The following is a 20188-nucleotide window of genomic DNA, read 5'->3' as shown; positions in this document are numbered from 1 at the left end:
TGGAACTTACACATATTCATTGCAAGCACACACATACATTTACCTTTCTCCACTTGTTCCCGTGCTTGCTGATTAGTCATGCCTGGATACGGGCATATACCTAAGCTGAACGTCTCCCAGAGGAAAATCCCATAACTCCATATATCACTCTCAGAAGTGTATCGGCCTATTGGATAAAGAGATAACAAAAGGATGGACAACGAAAATCCACACAGAAAAATAGGCAAGAAACAAAAGGCCTACTAGGCTGGAACCGCAGACCTTCAGAATTCTGCAGGGAAAATGCGGGTTTTAACTAGGGGCTCATGTTTTTTTGGCTAATAATAATTATAAGCTCAGTATGATCTGGAACCTATCAACATAGCCCTTTACAAGTTGTACAGGCTTGTACTAGATAATTTTTGTGGTCCCCTCTAACTCTTTAATTCCATGATTCATAATCCTAACTCAATACCATTTCCCAGCGCTCATATACTAAAACAAAACAGACTTATAGTTTAAAAAATCCATTGCAAAATATTAAAACAATAGCACAAAAAGTTTAAAACAATACATAGCAATACTAAGTCAAAGCAGCAAGGAGCCATAGACAGGAAAATGAAGCTTGAAAGTTCCCTTGGAAAAGAAAAATTCTTTATGCCAATCTTTATATCAACCTTTATCTCCCTGGTTATAGATGATGTTATATTTAAATAGCTGGTACATCCAATAATAAAATAAAATGATGGATTTGTGTCTTAAAACAAAGATATATCATCCAGTAGCTACTCTTATTATGAATTACAAGCTATTTAGCAATCTGCTGTTTTCCACTTCCATTTCTAATCTCCATTTGCAGCCCTCTTCACTTTCCTCATTGGCTAGTTGACCAACATGACTGCATGTCTTGTATCTAATTTCCTATTGCCCAGTGGCGTGGCGTGGGGGGTGCAGGGGGGCTGGCCGCACCGGGCGCAACATCTGGGGGGGCGCGCTCGCACTCACAGCTCTCTGCCCTTGCCTGGCTCACTCACTCTCTCTCACTGCAGTGCTGGCTGTGCGAATCCGATCCGAGCCGCCGGGTCGCCGCCCACTGTGGGGGGGGGGGTGCCAGGCGTGCGGTTAGGGGGCGCAAATTACTTGCCTTGCCCCGGGTGCTGACAACCCATGCTACGCCACTGCTATTGCCATTAGCATACTATGTGGGACGTTGGGAGGAAGCAGGAGATTTGTTGTTACCTTTTTTCTCCCATCAACATTGTTTGTGGTATACTAGTTTAGGACTGTCATTAATAAGCAATGTTGGCCAGAATTACTGCAACAAAGCAAGATCAGGCTTTTCACTACATAAATCCTGACTTCTTATAGCTGGAACTAGAAATCAGCAAGCAGATTCGGATTAAGAGGGAGTTTGTAGAAGGTATGACGGTAAGTATCCAGATATGAAACAGGATCACACCAGGTAATAATAGATCTCTCAAAATCTTACCAATTTTTTTTACTGGCAAAAAGAAATAAGCAAATTTGGTAAAGTTTCCTAATCTTGGAAATTAGAGTTCCAGCTGTTAATCAAAAGTCACATACAATACTTGTCAGTGTGGTTAAATGTTGCCCTCTAGGGGAATAAAAATCAAATACCCAATTGAACCGTAGGTTTATATGGTTCTTTAATATTTAAAATGACTATAGCAAATATGTAAACTACCCCAGGAATTTGTGAGATTTATTACTCTAGTATCGCCTCAGAAAAAAGACAGTGGATTGTGTTCTATTGAAAATGTCTCTCTTGCATATTCAAACTGGGAGCCAAACATTTCTTGGTCAAATTTTATTAGACATCAATAGAAAGATATGTCAAACTTGTCTTTATATCAAGTTTGATTTTTTTTACAGTACTCTCCATGAAGGAATTTACTCTCCAAGATAAGAAGCAACAATTACCGTATTTTCCGGCGTATAAGACAACTGGGCGTATAAGACGACCCCCGACTTTTGAGAGGATTTTCAAGATTTTTCGTCTTATACACCGGAAAATACTTACATGCCAGTTGCCAAGTGTCCGACACAAGCCCGATTCATACCCGTCTGATGCAGATAGTGCAAAGCCCTGCCGGTTCCCGCCCGATGCCGGACGGCTCCGCCGGTGCCGCCTCGAGAGGGAAGGCACCTGCCACGGCTCCCTGAGGACTCCTTAGCAGCTGGGGAGCGCGCACGTGTGTAGGACTGCCCTGCCGACTCCCGCCCGACGCCGAACGGCTCCGCCGGTGCCGCCTCGAGAGGGAAGGGTGTGAGGCGCCTGCCACGGCTCCCCGAGGACACCTTAGCAGCCAGGGAGCACATGCGTGCGTAGGACTGCCCTGCCGGCTCCCGCCCGATGCCGGATGGCTCCGCCAGTGCCGCCTCGAGAAGGAAGGGTGTGAGGCGCCTGCCACGGCTCCCCGAGGACTCCTTAGCAGCCGGGGAGCACGCGCGTGCGTAGGACTGCCCTGCCAGCTCCCGCCTGATGCCAGCCTGCCCTGCTTCCTCCACAGTGAGAGGGGAGGGCGTGCCTTCCCGGGCTCGTCGACTTGCAGCCACGCCAGAGCCGAAAGGGGCTTTTCCTTCCACCCACCCTTTGGAATAAACACAAGAGCTCCCAGGGTCTGGCGTTTGCAAGGGGGAGGGGAAGGGGCTTAGAGGCTCTTGGGGGTGGGAAGGGAGAGTCACGTTGGAGGGGGGACTGGACTAAGGAGGCTTGAAGTTGCTTTGCAAGAACGGGGGTGCTCGATTGATTTATGTACTATTTTCCAGCGTATAAGACGACTGGGCGTATAAGACAACCCGCCAACTTTTGAGAAGATTTTCATGGGTTAAAAAGTCATCTTATACGCCGGAAAATACGGTATTCCCTTCTTTCATGGAGGAGGTATTTTGAGTCACTATAATAAAGAAGACCAGCACTGCTGGAAAATCCTAGAATCATATTATTTCCTTGCATTATTTTGAAAATGGAATCTGAGACTTGGGAATTTTGTGTACCCCATGTGCTTTTTGTCAGCTGAAAGTATTCACCAGATGATTAGGATAGATGACCTGTACCAAGATTATTATTTTTTCTGCATGCAGATTTAAACAGTTTTCAGAAATAGCAGAACAGAAATGGATGGAAGTAATTATCATGAGAGAGATTCAATCATTTATAACTGTTTTTGAAAATGACCTCTGAGTTTGCAGGGGGGATTTTTTAGAATTCTCAATTGCTAAATATTTAACTTACAATTTAAATCTATGATATACCAGTCTAAATGAAATACACATAAGTGACACTGATAGTCGAAGTTATATTCATTGTTCCAACTCTCAAAAGTTCTATTTGCATTTAAACATCTCATGCTGTTTTAAATTAGGCTACCTGGTAAGCGGAGAGCAATTATGAGCATTCACTGTGCTGCTAGAAATGCGCTTACTTGTCTAAGTCTACATCTCATTTCCTTTGGGACTTAACATCTAATAGTATAATATGTTTCATTTTAAATATTTAGGAATGTCAATTAGAAGCAATTGTTTTAAGTTATATGGAATTAATTATCTTTCTCAGTATATGACAACCTTCCCCAAGCAGCACTTAAATTTACCAAAATCTCAAACACAGCAACCTCAAGGAACACTCAGTGGAAACCTGCTACACAGGAACCTTCAAAGGATGCTGGTGCTAAAACTTTAGCGGTATGCATTAAGGCCATAGAAAATTGAAAAAGCTATGCTGAAAAATGAGAGCATAACTATTTGCCAAGAGCTTTTATGCTCTTCTATGAAAAATTGCTGTTGGACTGGAGACAGTGTTTTATTCCAAATGTCACAAAAATAACTTTCCAAGTATTGTGAATAAGGTGTCAGTAATGCAGATATGAAATAAAATATGCATTTAAATGCCAATTCTTATACAAAATATTTTGAAGGGTAATGCTTCCTAAAGATACAAAATAAGAAAGCTTTGGCAAACAGTTTTGACATGCAAAAAGATATTTTTTTAAATAATTCCTATGTTAGGTTTTATGAAGGGATTAATCCATAGTGCATGTTTACAAAAACATTTTACTCCCCACCCCGCAGTAATACAGACAAAAAGGCCTGACATAGATGCCTATTCCTGATATTTCCAACTTTGGTTAAGAAATTGGGGCTGTTTCTTGGATTTGCACATCCCAATCACTTTCTCTCCCTTTTCTCTTGGGAGTGGGAATAAAACTTTTAGCACCCCCACTGGTTAGGTGACTCAGTGTCTCTATTCCATTCTTAAAATTCATTTAACTGAGAAGTCGTTGACTCAGTCACAGGCTGCACACCATCACACTTACTGGTTTAATGGCTACTATTTTGGGAGCTGCAACCAATCAGTGCTGTGAAGGTGTATTCTGTGATCATCCAAACGGGAGTTCTCAGTTACGTTGATCACCAGAAGATACTTCATGACTGATTTTGTTGACAATATACACTGCATCAAAATAGAGAAATGCCTCCCCTACCTCCTGGCAAGGGAGTAGGTGGGGGCATGATGTACCATAACCCCTGTATCCTCCTCTGAGAGCTTAAGTACCATTCTGATAGTGCTTTTAAATTTTTTGTGGGTGTACATCTTCATCCAGGAAAACTGACTAGGATTCTAGGTCACAGGACACAAAGCTGATTAAGGGGAAGAATTTGATTAATTCAACACCGCAATATAGTTTTAGGTTAAAACTGCTCCTTTCATGCCTCGACACTGCATGAATTAGTGGGTCTGCAGACAATAAGCTGTAAACCTGAATTGGAAATGATATGTTATGTTAAAACAATATTTCTGAAAAATAACTACAGCAGATTTATCACATTTTTAAGGTCCTGAAATGACATTTTATTTTCGAGTGATGTTACAATGTTACTGAAAACCTGAGCAATATCTTAAAAATATTTATTATTGATGGGACAGGTGATACAGTAATAAGAAATGTTCACTTTCTGTGAAGTAGACTTATTTTCATTTTACTTTACATTTTAATGGAATGTTAACTTAAGTAATATTACTGTAACTTTATGCATAAAAAGGTAAAGGTAAAGGTTCCCCCGCACATGCGTGCTAGTTGTTTCCGACTCTAGGGGCCGGTGCTCATCTCCGTTTCAAAGCCGAAGAGCCAGCGCTTGTCCGAGGACGTCTCCGTGGTCATGTGGCTGACATGACTAGACACCAAAGGCGCATGGAACGCTGTTACCTTCCCACCGTAGTGGTCCCTATTTTTCTACTTGCATTTTTACGTACTTTCGAACTGCTAGGTTGGCAGAAGCTGGGACGAGTAACAGGCGCTCACTCTGTTATGCGGCAATCGGGATTCGACCCGCCAAACTGCCGACCTTCTGATCGACAAGCTCAGCGTCCTAACCCACTGAGCCACTGCGTCCCTTTATGCATATAAACTGTCTAATACTAATGAACACTGCATAATCTCCATTTGGTGTTTATTTTTAAAACAGAAATATGCATCTGTTCCTTCACTCACAAACAAAAAATCCATATACTATATCTTTTCTTTTCTACTAATAAGAGTTTTCTTTTCTTCCATTCTTTTTTTTTTAGAACAGTCTGCCCTATTCTATATTTGTTAGGCCATTTCTCTTTTGCAATAAAATTCAGCAGAGAACTTCTGCTTCAAACTATTCAAACTTCAAACTATTTTTAATACATTTTTTTAATTGCTCACTCTCAGGTTTTATCTAAGCTCATTGCCAGAATTGTAAATCAATCAATCAATCTTTTTTTATTTTACAGATACACACACACACATTCAAAATTCTTTAGGGCTTTTATGATCATTTTATAAAAATGTGAAATAAAATAAATAGCAAGTTATAAGAATGTTTAAAAGAGCAGCAGAGAGCCTAGCAATATTATAAAAATCTGGAGGTCTTAAAAGGCTTCAGCAAATTAAAAATTGTTTTTCATACTAATGACAACAACTCCATGTAATGCATGCTGGGAAGAGTATGCCAGGTTAAGGAAACCACAAAAGTTTTGCGGTCCATGGTTTACTTCATATTTTATATCACTTATAGCCAGGAACAAACAGAATGGGCAATAGTTTTCTCTCAAATTTGCAATTCAGGGGAACTGGAATATGCACTGTGCTCTAGTTTCTCAGCAGTAGATAAGACAAGCTAAAAACTGTCACTGCATTTGGCTGCAAATGGAATCACATCACATAGGCTGGATTGCATGTCCGTCTTATTCCCAGGTCAATGGTGTGACTGTTGTTCTGGACCAGCTCTCTTCTCCCAACCCCTAATTAAGAGACGAGTCTGGAAAGCGTCCAAGGCTAAAAGGCTTCTGCCAAGGTTTAATGACGCAGATAACAAAACACAAGAGCTTGTCTTCTCAAACGAAAAAGTTGCTTTCAGCAACTAGCCCCTCCCCAAACACTTCTTTTATAGAGAGCTCAGGGCGTGGTCTCCCTGTGCCTCCTCCCGAGGAGTCCCATAGTCTTTCTTTGTTTGTCCCTGCTCGTCTGCCTCCTACGTCGGGCGTCCTTGAACAGGGCCAGCTGTGGGTCATCATCCTCCGCACTCTCGGGCTCACACAGCTGAGAAGAGGTCCCCGGCTGAGGACTCTGCAAAGCCTCCAAATCATCATCAGCCGGTTCGTTTCCCTCCTCCCCCACATCTGAGTCCTCCGATACATCGGACCCGGCTGTCGGACCCACCGGCTGGCCCTGAGTCACAACAACTGTTAAGCTTGTAAGCCGCCCTGAGTCTTCGGAGAAGGGCGGGATATAAATGGAATTAAAATAAAATTAAAAAATAAAAATATAAGGAAAATAATAGAAGTGCCTGCCTTGGTGTCCCTCTGGACCTGAACTGGGGAGTGCCCCTCCATAAGGAGGGGCCGTCCCTCTCACAACAGTCTGCTACCACTTTCAATCTCTTATGCCAGCTCTGCTTCTTCTGCTCCTGGCTGAGTCGCCAACTGCGTATATTCCTGCCTCCTTTCCTTGCAATCTGAATCCATAAAGTCAAGCAAGTAATGAAAAATGGGTGGCATGTTGGTAGGGCTACAGACATTGAAGACAGTGAACCAAAAGCACGGTTTTAACAATTGTGGCCAAGGGACAAGGAGGAGATATTCCAGGGCCCGATTACCTCCCAGACAAGCCATTATCCCACTGTCCAAGCTAATGCCCCTCCCTATTCCTTGGTGGTGGGCCCAATTATTTGTGGACCCAGCATCAGGAGCTGGTCAGGCATTTTTCTCCTTCCATATCATTTCCTGCCTGCCATACCTGGAAAGCAGGAGGAGAATGTCTAGAGAAATAGGTCCTATTTGAGAGGTATATACTTGTGAGCAGGTATGTTATCTGAGGGGATTCGTTTGACATGTATTGGGATTTTCCAAAAGCTTTTGACAAACTACCTCATCAAAGACTACTGAATAAGTTTAATGGCCTCCCACAGTTGTTTTGGATAGTGAGATGGGAAGCATATAAATTTAACAACCAACCAAACAAGCAAGCAGTTTAGGATAACCAATTACTTAAAATAGAAAAAAAAACCACAGGCGAAGAAAATATAGACCCTACACAGTATTATTTCTAAAACAAGGAAATAATGGACTTTTTGGTTTAGTTGTTACATTTTGTGCAGCTGAAATGAAGGCAATTTTTACAGCCATTTGGTAGAAGTGTACAGAAAGCAAAGTAGTAAACAAAGGAGGAAAGTAGTAAAAATAAAAGAAGCTGACTATCAACCAAGGAAATTGCGTTTTTCTCCTCTAAAGAAGAATATAATATAAAAATAAGAGTGGGAAGTATTTTGTGTCCAGTGCTTATTTCCCAGATACACCTTTAGGTTTTTAGCTCAGGTTCCAGGAGTCTTCTATTTTGAAAGTTTTCAAAGTTGGCCTAGTTTTCAAATCTCATTCTTTAGGAATTTATCAGCAATATCAATGACTATAAAAGCCTGGTATTTTATTGGGCTCCAAATTATTAGAAGTTTAAAGGTTTTGATCCCAAGGGCATTTAAGTATCTTTAAGTGTTTTACTCCTACTGTGTTATTCAAACAAGGTATGCTGGGGAAATTACTGATAGCAGTAATGTTTCCTTACCATAGTTCAAGGCCTCTGGGGCAGTCCACTTGATTGGAATTTGCTTTAATCCTGAAGATGAATATACTCCATCGTCTTCTTGACGAGACATCCCAAAGTCACTAATTTTCAGAACATTATTTTCACCTACTAGACAGTTTCTTGCAGCAAGGTCCCTGTATTAAAAAAAAATACAGTCTTTAGGCCAACACAATAAAAACAATATTTTCTTTATTAAAAAGCTAAATGAGAGGCCAATATAATTTCATTCTTTTTGTACCAGAAAAAAGCCCTAACTGACTGGGGGAGGGGGGAGGCAAAAATGCGCAGCATATTATAATTTGTGGAAAACAGAAGTACTTTTGCACCATCAATATGAGAGCTTCCAAGGAAAAATATGCTAAGATAATATTATTTTGCGAATTATTTCCAGTACAATTAAGGCTAACAAATCTGACTTGATATAGAAACTAGTCCAGTTTCTCACAACTGTTTAATCCAGAAGAGAAAGAAATAATACAATTTAATATTTAAAATATATATTGATTATGTATTTATTACTGTGGGCTTCTCCAAAATATTGTTCTTTGCTACTGATTGCTAATGAGATATGTGGTTTAAAGGCCAACCATTTGTTTCTTTTTATTTCAGTTGCATTTTCTAATTTAAAGTCTATACTCTTAAGTTTATTCTTCACGTTAAGAAATATTTGATCAAATATATCAGAAAATATTGGAAGTGTATATTTTGATCTATAACTTTTACTTTCCTTGGCAATGATTGTGCTTGTTGGATATGATGGAAGATGATACTTAAAACATCTGGAGAGCACTATTGGAAAACAACAAGTTTGAAAGAAGTGAAAAGCCAGCCAACTAAATTCTTCCAAAATTGGGGTGATTTGGTTTGAACACCAAATCTCAGTAGTCTGTTTGCTATATTCTGACAAACTGGAGGTTTTCAATTGTTTTCAAATTCAGTTTCACACAGAGAGGATTGAAATAATCAATCTTATTATAGTTGGTGAAGTAAGATAGCCAACTAGGGTTTTTTTGTGACAGAGTGAAACAAAAATTCACTCTGGTGTACAGCAATACTGTATTTATGTGAAAGGAAGTCTGCTTTTAAAATGATACACACACACACACACAATATCTCTACATTGCTAATCGGCTAAAATGCACTTCCCATTCAAATAATTGTGCATCTATGTATGTGCATATACATTGCTACAGGCCACGCTCCAAAAAAGAAAAAAAAAGGATCAAGGCAAACATTAAATAATTATTAATATAATTAATATACTGCTGATTAAAATTAGTTACATGTAAAATATTCTAACCATAAAAATAAATTCCCCCCCACCTTCATGAATATGCATAAAGCATTCTTTTTCAGACACCAAGTCACAGCCTTGCCCCTTTCTCCATCAAAAGAGCCTTGGTGGAGCAGTGGGCTAATGCCTCCTTAAGTAACACCAGCTGCCTGCAATTAGTGCAGGTTCGCATCCCACCAGGCTCAAGGTTGACTCAGCCTTCCATCCTTCCGAGGTAGGTAAAATGAGGACCCAGATTGTTGGGGGCAATTAAGCTGACTTTGTAATAATGCCGCTTGGGGTGTGTGTGAAAGCCCTAATAAGCAGGCATATACATAGAATGAAGGCTACTGCTAAGCTTGTAAGCCGCCCTGAGTCTTCGGAGAAGGGCGGGATATAAATGGGATTAAAATAATAAAAAAACAGCAACAGAAGAAAAGGAAAAAGGGATGAGGGGACTGTATTAGGAGAGATCAAGAGAGAATGGAGAACAAAAAGAAGAAAGACTGATGAAAATTCAACATATTATATACCTGCAATAAATCTCATATTATGGAATACAATGATGCTTCTAGTCTTGTTCAGCTATTATGAAATCTTGTGAAACTCAACTTTCTGTTCCATGAGGAGGATGAAGGTATATTAGCTATACTGTACCTGCCCTTGTTACCCTCATACTTAGAGGTCTGTCTACAATGACGAATGGAAGAGAGAGAAGCCTCCATTGCTTTTGCTGTTCTAAAAAGTGGAATCATCTTCCAAGCCTTTTTCCTTGTTGCCTTTGATTAGGCAACCAGAATGATTTCTATCCTAAAAGCAGAACTTTTGTATTACACTTTGCACAATTTGTCCTGTCAAGATGATGTTGTTGTTTTTTAATTGCGGTGTGTGTGTGTGTGTGTGTGTGTGTGTGTGTGTGTGTAGAAAACTAATAATCAAACCAGCTGGGTGAACTTGGGCCAATAACTCTTAGCCCAAACTATTTCACAGGGTTGTTGTTGTGGGGAAAATAGGAGGAAAGTATGTCAGATATGTTTGCCACCTTGAGTTATTTGTAAAAATAATAAAGATGAGGAATCGATCAATCAATCAAACTATCAATCAGTGTTTGGAACTGAAGCACAATCACACTTAAAGCATACCATAACAAAACTAAGATCTACTTTCAAAATATACCAGAATTTTGGAGAAAGCTACGGGTAGTCCTTGACTTACTACAGTTCATTTAGTAACCATCTGAAGTTACAGCGGCACTGAAAAAAGTGAATTTTGACCATTTTTCACACTTATGACCATTGCAGTATCCCTAGGGTCATAATCAAAATTCAAATGCTTGGCAACAGATGCATTTCCTGGGGTCATGTGATCATCTTTTGCAACCTTCTGACAAGCAAAGTCAATGGGGAAGCGAGTCACTTATCATGTTATTAACTTAACAATTACAATGATCCACTAAACAACAGTGGCAAGAAAACTGTCTCACTCAGCAACAGAAATTTCGGGCTGACTTGTGGTTGTAAATCAAGGACTGCCTGTAAAAAGAATTATGGGGAAATGTCCTTTCCTATATTTTTTAAAAAATAACTATCCTGTTATCACTGAACCAGGACCATGTTCTTCAAGATATGGCTTAGGAACATGGTAATTTTGTATTTGTATTTTAGTATTTTGATTATCAGAGCTCTTGGAGGATCAACTTCCTATCATTTTACTACAGCTCTCACAGATTTAAATAATTGGAGAATTTATGCAGTTGACAAAGCTAAAAATAAAACAGAAATCTCAAATGAAAGGCAGATAGGCTTGGTGAAAACTGCAGTAGAAAACTCTTTTCAACTCAAATATTCTTAAAAGCACTCCAAAAGAGCTTAATTTCCATTTGTTTATGAGCACAGTTGTGCAAAGGAAATTGTTAAACTATTTGTACCCAAGCATTTAATACACAGAATTATTCTTATAGCTTTAATAGCTACTCCTGAAAAAAAGATGTGTGAAGAATTTCCTATTTACTTTTATCATCAACTTTGCTAATGTTCCTAATAGACAGGTTGCTATGCATCAATAATAAATTATGTTTTGAGAATTAAGATTTCTTTAAGGATTAAAATGATAAATTATAAGTTTTTAAATGGAATTTTATTTATATACAAGTTGAATACAAGCCATAGATTTACTTGTTTTTTTTCCTTAGGCATAAACTAACGTCATTATAATAAAGGTGATAAATTATGCTAATTTGAGCAATGATACTGAACTAACATCTCAAAAAATATGCACATTTTGAATGAAGGGATGGAACTTTATTTCATGGTTATTAAAATGCAGTATTATGTTGCTATGGATAAGCAAATTGCCCATTCAAAGGAATATTTCATGACAGGCTCAAAAACTACAAAGAAATATAAGAAAGAAAAATTGAAACTTCAACTTCAGACAAAGCTATTATTCATTCATGACCCATATACCCATCCATATTAAGCAAACTTCTCTCTTAGCCAGGAGAAAAGGAGTTTAATTATCTTCAATGTGGATGATTGTGGATTTCAACATGGATGCAAATTCAGCCTTGTGGAAACAGAATATGACTTCCACAGTATTCAGTAACAGATTTAAGCTCCTCCAAGACATATTAGCAACGCTATTCATCTGAACAGATGCAAGGTATACCTGCCAGAATCAGTACTGATTGGAAAATGAGCAAAACAAAACAGTCCCCTTGCCATATGGGAAGCAGGGATGCTTACATCCAAATGACATGGGATGTTCATGTTAGAATTACCACTTCTGTACTCAAGCCAAATTTAGACCCTGAAGCATTGCTTTTTTATGTTTGCAAAGCAGCTCTGGGGATGAACCACAAAAAGAAGCCCCAAGAATACTGATAAATAATCTCAGAGGATTTTCCAAACTAGATTCTATTTTAAAAAACAGAAACATTTCTGCTTGTGGTGCTGGTGAAGGAAAGCAGTAAAGCAGCAGCCATCCTTCAAATTTCATGTTTTAAGCTTCGGATGATGGTTTTTACATTGGATGATTGAAAAAGTATTTAATAAAAGGGTGAAGATTATAATTATATTTAAAAGGGAGGAGGAATAATTTTGATTGCGCCTGCTGTTAAGGAAGGTCAATTTTTTTTAAAAAAAAATCTTTAATGGTATTGTGGGCAGAGGCTCTTAAGAAGAGATTGTCTGAAATGGTTTAGGGTCTCCTGCTTTGAGCAGCAGGTTGGATTAGGAGACCTCTAAGGCAGCTTCCAACCCTGTTATGCTGTTGCTTTGTTTTCTTTTTTCTTCTTTCCTTTTATATATTTTTCATTTTCTTTTATTCAAGTAAAATATTTTTTGCCTTTTGAGAAAAATCAAAATACTTTTTTTTGAGAAATAAAAATAATTTCTGAATAAAAATTAATAAAAATTGAGAAAGGTTTGAGTAGTTCCCCCAAAACCAACCAGGAAAGCCATTTTTATTAACTACTGTGTTTCCCTGAAAATAAAACTTGGTCTTATTATTTTTTTTTGCCTCCAAAAGAGGCACCAGGTTTTATTTTCAGGGGACGTCTTACCCGCTTGCCTTAGGACCGCCGCAGCCAGGCCTCCCACACCCCGACACCTGTTGTGTTACTGCCTGAGTTCTTCTGTGGCTGCTTACAACCACATGGCGCATCGCACCACTGCGGCCACTCACAGCAACAGTCCGCATGGCTCATCGTGCCAATCACACTGCTGCTGCCGCTTGCAGCAGGAAGCCACATGGCTCATTGTGCTGATTGTGTTGTGGCTTGCGGCAGGCTGTGGAGGCTGCATGGCACTTTGTGTCAATTACGTCAGTGCCGCTGCTTGCGGTAGGAGGACATAAGCCTCATCATGCTGATGGTGATGCACCACGTGGCATGCGGCCACAAGCAGCTGCAGAACTCACACAGCAGCGCAACAGGTGTCTGGGCATGGGAGGTCTGGCTGCAGCAGTCCTAAGGTAAGCGGGTGCGGGGCTCTTGGGGCAGCTCCACCCACCTCTAGCTTTTTACACATGGGCCTTACCCCAAAACTAGGGCTTATTTTGGGGGTAGGGCTTAGATTGGGTGCACATGTAAAAATCAAGCTAGGGCTTATTTTCGGGATAGGTCTTATTTTGGGGAAAACACAGTAGGTAATACAATTGGAAACCACCCTTTTCTCAGGATGCAAACTGTCCTACAGGAGGGGAGCTGCCACTGAGTATGCCTATTATCAAACTCCATTCTGCCACACTATCTATTAAGTAGGGACCCTTAGTAGGTGCTCTCTAGTTTTCTGGAGAAACTTTGTGGGAAGGCCATCTGCCTGACACTGGTGGAGATCAAAGAAGATTGAAATTCTGGCTTCTGTAGACATCCCTCCCCTTTTAAAAAAATGGTGTGATCCAGTGGGTGCCTCAGATAATGTAGTCTTGAAATTGATAAGTCTTTTTTGGCTTACAGGATTAATTTTTTTCTCAAATTCCAGCTCTTCAACAACAGTCCACCATCTGGGTTTCAAATACTGGTATGCAATATAATTCTTTGTTGCCATTTTGTGGTCAGAATATTCAATGGTTAATCTACAGAATGCAAAGCCTTGAAATTGACTAATATTTCATTTCATTCATTTCATTTTATTAAATTTATATGCTGCCCTTCTCCCTGAGGACTCAGGGCGGCTCACAACAATAAAAATTAAAAAACATAGAGTAAAAACTTTAAAAGAGAATTAAACAATAAATACAAAATTACAAAACAATTTAACCCAGTAAAAAGCCTAATTAAAAATCGTAGTCAGTCCAGGCCCACTTGTTGGAACAACCACGTCTTCAGGTCACAGCGGAAGGACTGAAGGTCAGGGGCCATCCACAGCTTCGGAGGCAACTCATTCCAGAAGGTCGGCGCACCCACAGAGAAGGCTCTCCCCCTGGGGGTCACCAGCCGGCATTGTCTGGCCAACGGAACCCTGAGGAGGCCGACTGTAGGAGCGAACCGGGTGATGAGAGGTTGACAATGGCAGCAGGTGGTCTCGCAAGTACCCTGGGCCTAAGCCATGCAGGGCTTTAAAGGTTATTACCAGCACCTTGAATCACACTCGGAGGGTAACCGGGAGCCAATGCAGCTCGCGCAGGAGTGATGTAACATGGGAGTACCAAGACACTCCCACGGCTGTTAGATGATCTTCCAAATTAAGCCGTGAATCCAGGACACCCAAGTTGCGAGCCCTTTCTGAGGGGGGCAATACCTCCCCCCCATCAAAAGAGATGGAACTTGTTGGACAATACGAGATGCCGGTATCCACAGCCACTCGGTCTTGGAGGGGTTAAGCCTGAGTCTGTTCCTTCCCATCCAGACCCGCACCGCCTCCAGGCACCGGGACATCACGTCAAGGGCATCACTGGGTTGGCTCGGGGTGGAGATGAACAACTGGGTATCATCCACATATTGGTGATACTTCACCCCAAAGCCACGGATGATCTCACCCAGCGGCTTCATATAGATGTTAAACAGGAGGGGGGAGAGAACCGACCCCTGAGGCACCCCACAAGTGAGGGGCCTTGGGGTAGATCTCTGTCCCCCTGTCAATACAAACTGCGAGTGGCCCGAGAGGTAGGAGGAGAACCACCGTAAAACAGTGCCTCCCACTCCCAACCCCTCGAGCCATCGCAGCAGGATACCATGGTCGATGGTATCAAAAGCCGCTGAGAGGTCAAGTAGGACCAGGACAGAGGAACAGCCCCTGTCCCAGGCCCACCAGAGATCATCCACCAGTGCGACCAATGCCATTTCCGTGCTGTAGCCGGGTCTGAAACCAGACTGGTACGAGTCCAGATAGTCCGCTTCATCCAGGAATTGTGGGAACTGATGCACCACAACACTCTCAACAACTTTTGCTACAAAGCGAAGGTTGGAGACAGGATGGTAGTTATTCAATGAAGCCGGGTCCAGAGCAGGCTTCTTGAGGAGGGGCCTCACCACCGCCTCTTTTAAGGTGGAGGGGAAGACACTCTACATCAAAGAAGCATTAACAACTGCCTGGAGCCAGCCCCGTCACCTCCCAGGCGGTGTTCTGTACCAGCCTGCTACCGGCCCTGCAGAAAAGGCAGGGACAACCCATTTACAAACGGCAAGAGGCTGGAATTACGCCTGCCAAATTTATAGCTACAAAAACAAACAAGACACGAACCAAGAAACAGGAGCTTTAAGAAACACGAACTATCCAAGCGGTTGCCTTCAGCAAACCAGCCCTCCCCACACATTCCCCTTATATAGAGTTCAGGGCGTGGCTTCTCTCTGCCTCCTTCCGAGAAGCCCCATTGCCTTCCTCTGTTTACTCCTAATTGACTGCCTCCTGCGTTGGGCGTCCTTGAACAGGGCCAGCTGTGGGTCATCTTCATCCACGCTGTCAGGCTCACACAGCTGGGTCTCCGTGGTGACCAAGTGGGAGGGGCCTGGCTGAGGGCTCTCATCAGCAAGATCTTCAACCCCCTCAGCAAGGTCTTCAACGCCCCCCTCCTCCTCCTCTGAGTCATCCGACCCAACTGCCGAACCCACAGGCTGACCCTGAATCACAACAGGCGGCCGAAACCAGCCAGGAGGGACATGGGTCCAGTAAACAAGTTGTAGTGCTCAGTCTACGCATAATGCTGTCCACATCATCCAGAGTCACAGGGTCAAACTCACCCCAAATGGTATGATCAAGACCTGCCCTCTCCACTCCGCCGGATTCCGCCCAGTCGGAGTCCAAGCCAGTCCGGATCTGAGCGATTTTGTCCTGCAGACACTGTACAAATTCCTCAGCCCTACCCTGCAAGGGGTCATCCCTCGGTCCCTGATTAAACAGGGAGCGGGTCACTCTAAACAGGGCGGCTGGGTGGTTATCTGCGGACGCAATGAGAGCAGAAACGTAAACATGTCCTTGGCTTAATCTTCCAAACTGAAAGCACACTAGAAAGATGCAGCTGTTATATTTCTATAGACTGTGCTTTAGAATACCCTTCCTTGTAACTGCTGTTTGCTTTTTCTCTTATTATATTCTTAGTTTACAACTCCCACACTGAACCTGACAACTAACCTTTTTTCTTAGACTCTAGCACTGATCCACTTAACCACACAAAACCAAAACCAAACAGTGGATGTTTGCCAGTTTGAGTTGTTTGTAAAAATAATAAAAATGGGATATAGATTTATTTATGAAATTTATTTGCCCTCCATCTCATATCATGAAAGAAGGTGGAGGAGGAAGAGGAGGGGAAGGAGTCTAGTGATCATTAGGTCAAAAAGTCAATTATCTAAAGGATTAACAGTTCAAAAACTTAATGAGAAAGAGAAGAGGAAAACATGCAGTTGTCATCAATTGGAGGAAGCTTTTCACATGTTCGATGATGATTGGCGGCACTGAAATTTCAGATAAAGGAACTGCCAATCATGTTGCTTAGAATGTTGCCTATTAAAGCTCTGTGGACAGTAGCTCAGTATAGATCTATTCTGGATGTTTGCAATGAGCATCCCTGTAGGGATAGCAAAATTTTAGGTAGCACAATTTCCTGTAGAGTCTGGTATGGAGGGTGACCAAGGCAAATCAGATGTCTGGACGTGGCCCTAGTGAGTATGGCTACTGTTCTGAGACTTTACTTCAGATAATTTGTTAACAGAAGCCAGGTATTTCTTACCACTTGTGAATAAAAAATCATTAGAATATTATAATGTAACACTTTTCCTAGATTCATATTATAGAAACAAATACTAGTTCGGAGGCATTCCTTTTTTCACTTTCTCAGCAACTCTTAAATACCTGCAGATCTGCTCTGGAGGATTCCCTAATTCCTTGGAATAAATTGCTGGATGGGAGGGGGGAGGGGGGCTTTGCAGGCTCTATCAAAAGTTTTAATTCTTTGTCAGAAGCATCACACAGTTCAACAGTTTTATTTCTTAATTAAAACCATTATAAGTGCCTAAAACAATCACATCTGAGTTTATTCTGTAACAATGTGATAATAAGAAGCTTTTAACAGTAAAGATGGCATGTGGAATAGACAGACTTGCCAAATAATTTATAGATGGAGTGCCTGTTTTCTTTTGGAGTTGCCAACCAAATTATCATTTTTGCTTGAGTGGAAGAAACTGCTTTTATCTTCTCTGCTGCATTTCAGTAATTGATGTACTGATTATGCTTTATACATGCAGAAGCCTGAAAAGGAAATAGCAGGAGGACTAGGTGCACTAAAATTCACCTGTGCTGACTGACACAGATAGCATGGGAAGCAGCAAATACCTAACTGCAATTTGCCAAGCTTGTTCTCATGAAGAAACTACTATCTGATAATGACTCTGGAGATATAACAGTAGTGATGGGAGGAGTCCACTATCAGTTTGATTATTTAGGACGACAGTTACTAGTAGGATTGTTCTAGCAGGAGTCAGCACCTGAATATTCATAGTCTTGTATGAGTTCATCACTATGCCGTTCAATTGATGAATGACACTGAAAGAGTGCACAGCGTGTTTAAAAGCATAATAATTGTGTAAAGCTAGGATCTTGCAAAAAGAGCACAATGGGTAAATGTTGGTTCTCTACATACATACATACATACATACATACATACATACATACATACATACATACATATATATATATATATATATATATATATATATATATATATATATATATATATATATACATACATATATATATATCAATCACAGTCTGCTTAAAATAATACTACACAAACATTAGCTGTTGTCATGTTTTAATTGAATATAACATGTAAACAGTGCAGGGTGGAAAAAGTATGTGAAACCCTAGCTTAATGACTTCTCCAAGAGCTAATTGGAGCCAGGAGTCAGCCAACCTTGACTCCAATCAGTGTGATGATATTGGATGTTTTGCTGACAGCTGTCCTGCCCTTTAAAAACACACACCTGTTTTGGGTTTACTGGTCTCAAGAAGCACTGTCTGATGTGAACCATGCCTCGCAGAAAAGAGCTCTCAGAAGACCTAAGATCAAGAACTGTTGACTTGCATGAAGCTGGAAAGGGTTACAACAGTATCTCCAAAAGCCTTGATGTTCATGTGTCCACGGTAAGACAGACTGTCTACAAATGGAGAAAGTTTAGCACTGTTGCTACTCTCCCTAGGCATGGTCGTCCTGTAAAAATGACTGCAAGAGCACAGCACATAATGCTTAATGAGGTAAAGTAGAATCCTAGAGTGTCAGCTAAAGACCTACAGAAATCTCTGGCACATGCTAACATTTTTGTTGACACATCTACAATAAGGAAAACATTAAACAAGAATGGAGTACATGGGAGGACACCACGGAGGAAGCCATTGCTGTCCAAAAAAAAAATATTGCAGGTTTGAAGTTTGCAAAAGAGCACCTGGATGTTCCACAGCACTACTGGGAAAATATACTGTGGACAGATGAAACCAAAATTGAGTTGTTTGGGAAAAACACACAACACTATGTGTGGAGAAAAAAAGGCACAGCACACCAACATCAAAACCTCATCCCCACTGTAAAACACGGCGGAGGGAGCATCATGGTTTGGGGCTGCTTTGCTGCCTCAGGGCCTGGACGGATTGTTGTCATTAATGGGAAAATGAATTCCAGAGTTTATCAGGACATTTTGCAGGAAAACGTACGACCATCTGTCCGCCAACTGAAGCTCCGCAGAGGATGGGTGATGCAACAGGACAATGACCCAAAGCATACAAGTAATTCAACAAAACAATGGCTTCAACAGAACAGAATACGCCTTCTGGAGTGGCCCAGTCAGAGTCCTGACCTCAACCCGATTGAAATGCTGTGGCATGACCTTAAGAGAGCGATTCACACCAGACATCCCAAGAATATTGCTATACTGAAACAGTTTTGTGCAGAGGAGTGGTCCAAAATTACTCCAGATCATTGTGCAGGTCTGATCTGCAACTACAGGAAACGTTTGGTTGAGGTTATTGCTGCCAAAGGAGGGTCAACCAGTTATTAAGTCCAAAGGTTCACATACTTTTTCCACCCTGCACTGTGAATGTTTCCATCTTATGTTCAATTAAAACATGACAACAGCTAATGTTTGTGTAGAATTATTTTAAGCAGACTGTGTTTTTCTATTGTTGTGACTTACATGACGTTTAGAGTGCATTTTATGGCCAATTCATGCAAAACTCCACGTAATCCCAAAGGGACTTTTTCTTGCAACTGTGTGTGTATGTATATATATGTAAGCAGACAGATGGGTGACAAGGACAACACATGTTAAACATTTTCTGCCTTCTTTCTCACCTAATTTTTTCCAAAGTACTAGATTTACACTGCACACGGGAACAGTGGCAATAAAAATGCAGTTTTAAAGATTTCAATTTTAACTGATACACATTTCTCTATTCTTTAATTCTCATTATTTTTAGTCACGCTTCTTATGTTTTATATGTTCGAACAATTTATTGGAAAAAGAGAATTCTATCTATAGTAAGATCTAAAACACCAGTGGAAATTTGTAGCACTCAAGGTTTAAGTATTTCATGTTAAAAATCTGATAAAATTATGGTAACTAACTCAGAACTAGATGTCCACTTTTAAAATGGAAAAGCCAAGATTGTATTGGTGACATGTTAAGAAAAACTGATTAATAACCGTTTTGTACAAGTTGGAATATAATAGCAAAATAAATATAAAAATCAGTGGTGCCTCAATATAACACAAATATTGTTAACTGTAGCTGGATTATATTTATCTTCTATGAAAAGCAATTTAGAAGTTTAGTGTTAAATTAGGCTATTTCAAAAAAAACATTTATAAAATTGAAGAA

At 40.7% G+C, this 20188-nt stretch overlaps 1 protein-coding gene across 1 annotated transcript in view; it reads right to left on the bottom strand.

Moving 5' to 3' along the window:
* FER (FER tyrosine kinase) overlaps nt 1-20188 on the bottom strand; it is a 144131-nt gene that overhangs the window by 7759 nt on the left and 116184 nt on the right. Inside the window, exons 18-19 of the mRNA XM_081317517.1 lie at nt 8088-8242; nt 44-166 (exon numbers count right to left, since the gene is read on the bottom strand). Of these exons, the coding sequence (XP_081173643.1) occupies nt 44-166; nt 8088-8242 (278 nt within the window). The remainder of the gene's footprint in view (nt 1-43; nt 167-8087; nt 8243-20188) is intronic.

The sequence above is a fragment of the Vipera berus genome, assembly GCF_964194415.1.
Source record: "Vipera berus genome assembly, chromosome: 2".
Classification (NCBI taxonomy): Eukaryota; Metazoa; Chordata; class Lepidosauria; order Squamata; family Viperidae; genus Vipera; species Vipera berus.
The sequence above is the reverse complement of the archived record's forward strand: the minus strand, read 5'-3'. Positions and strand labels throughout refer to the sequence as shown.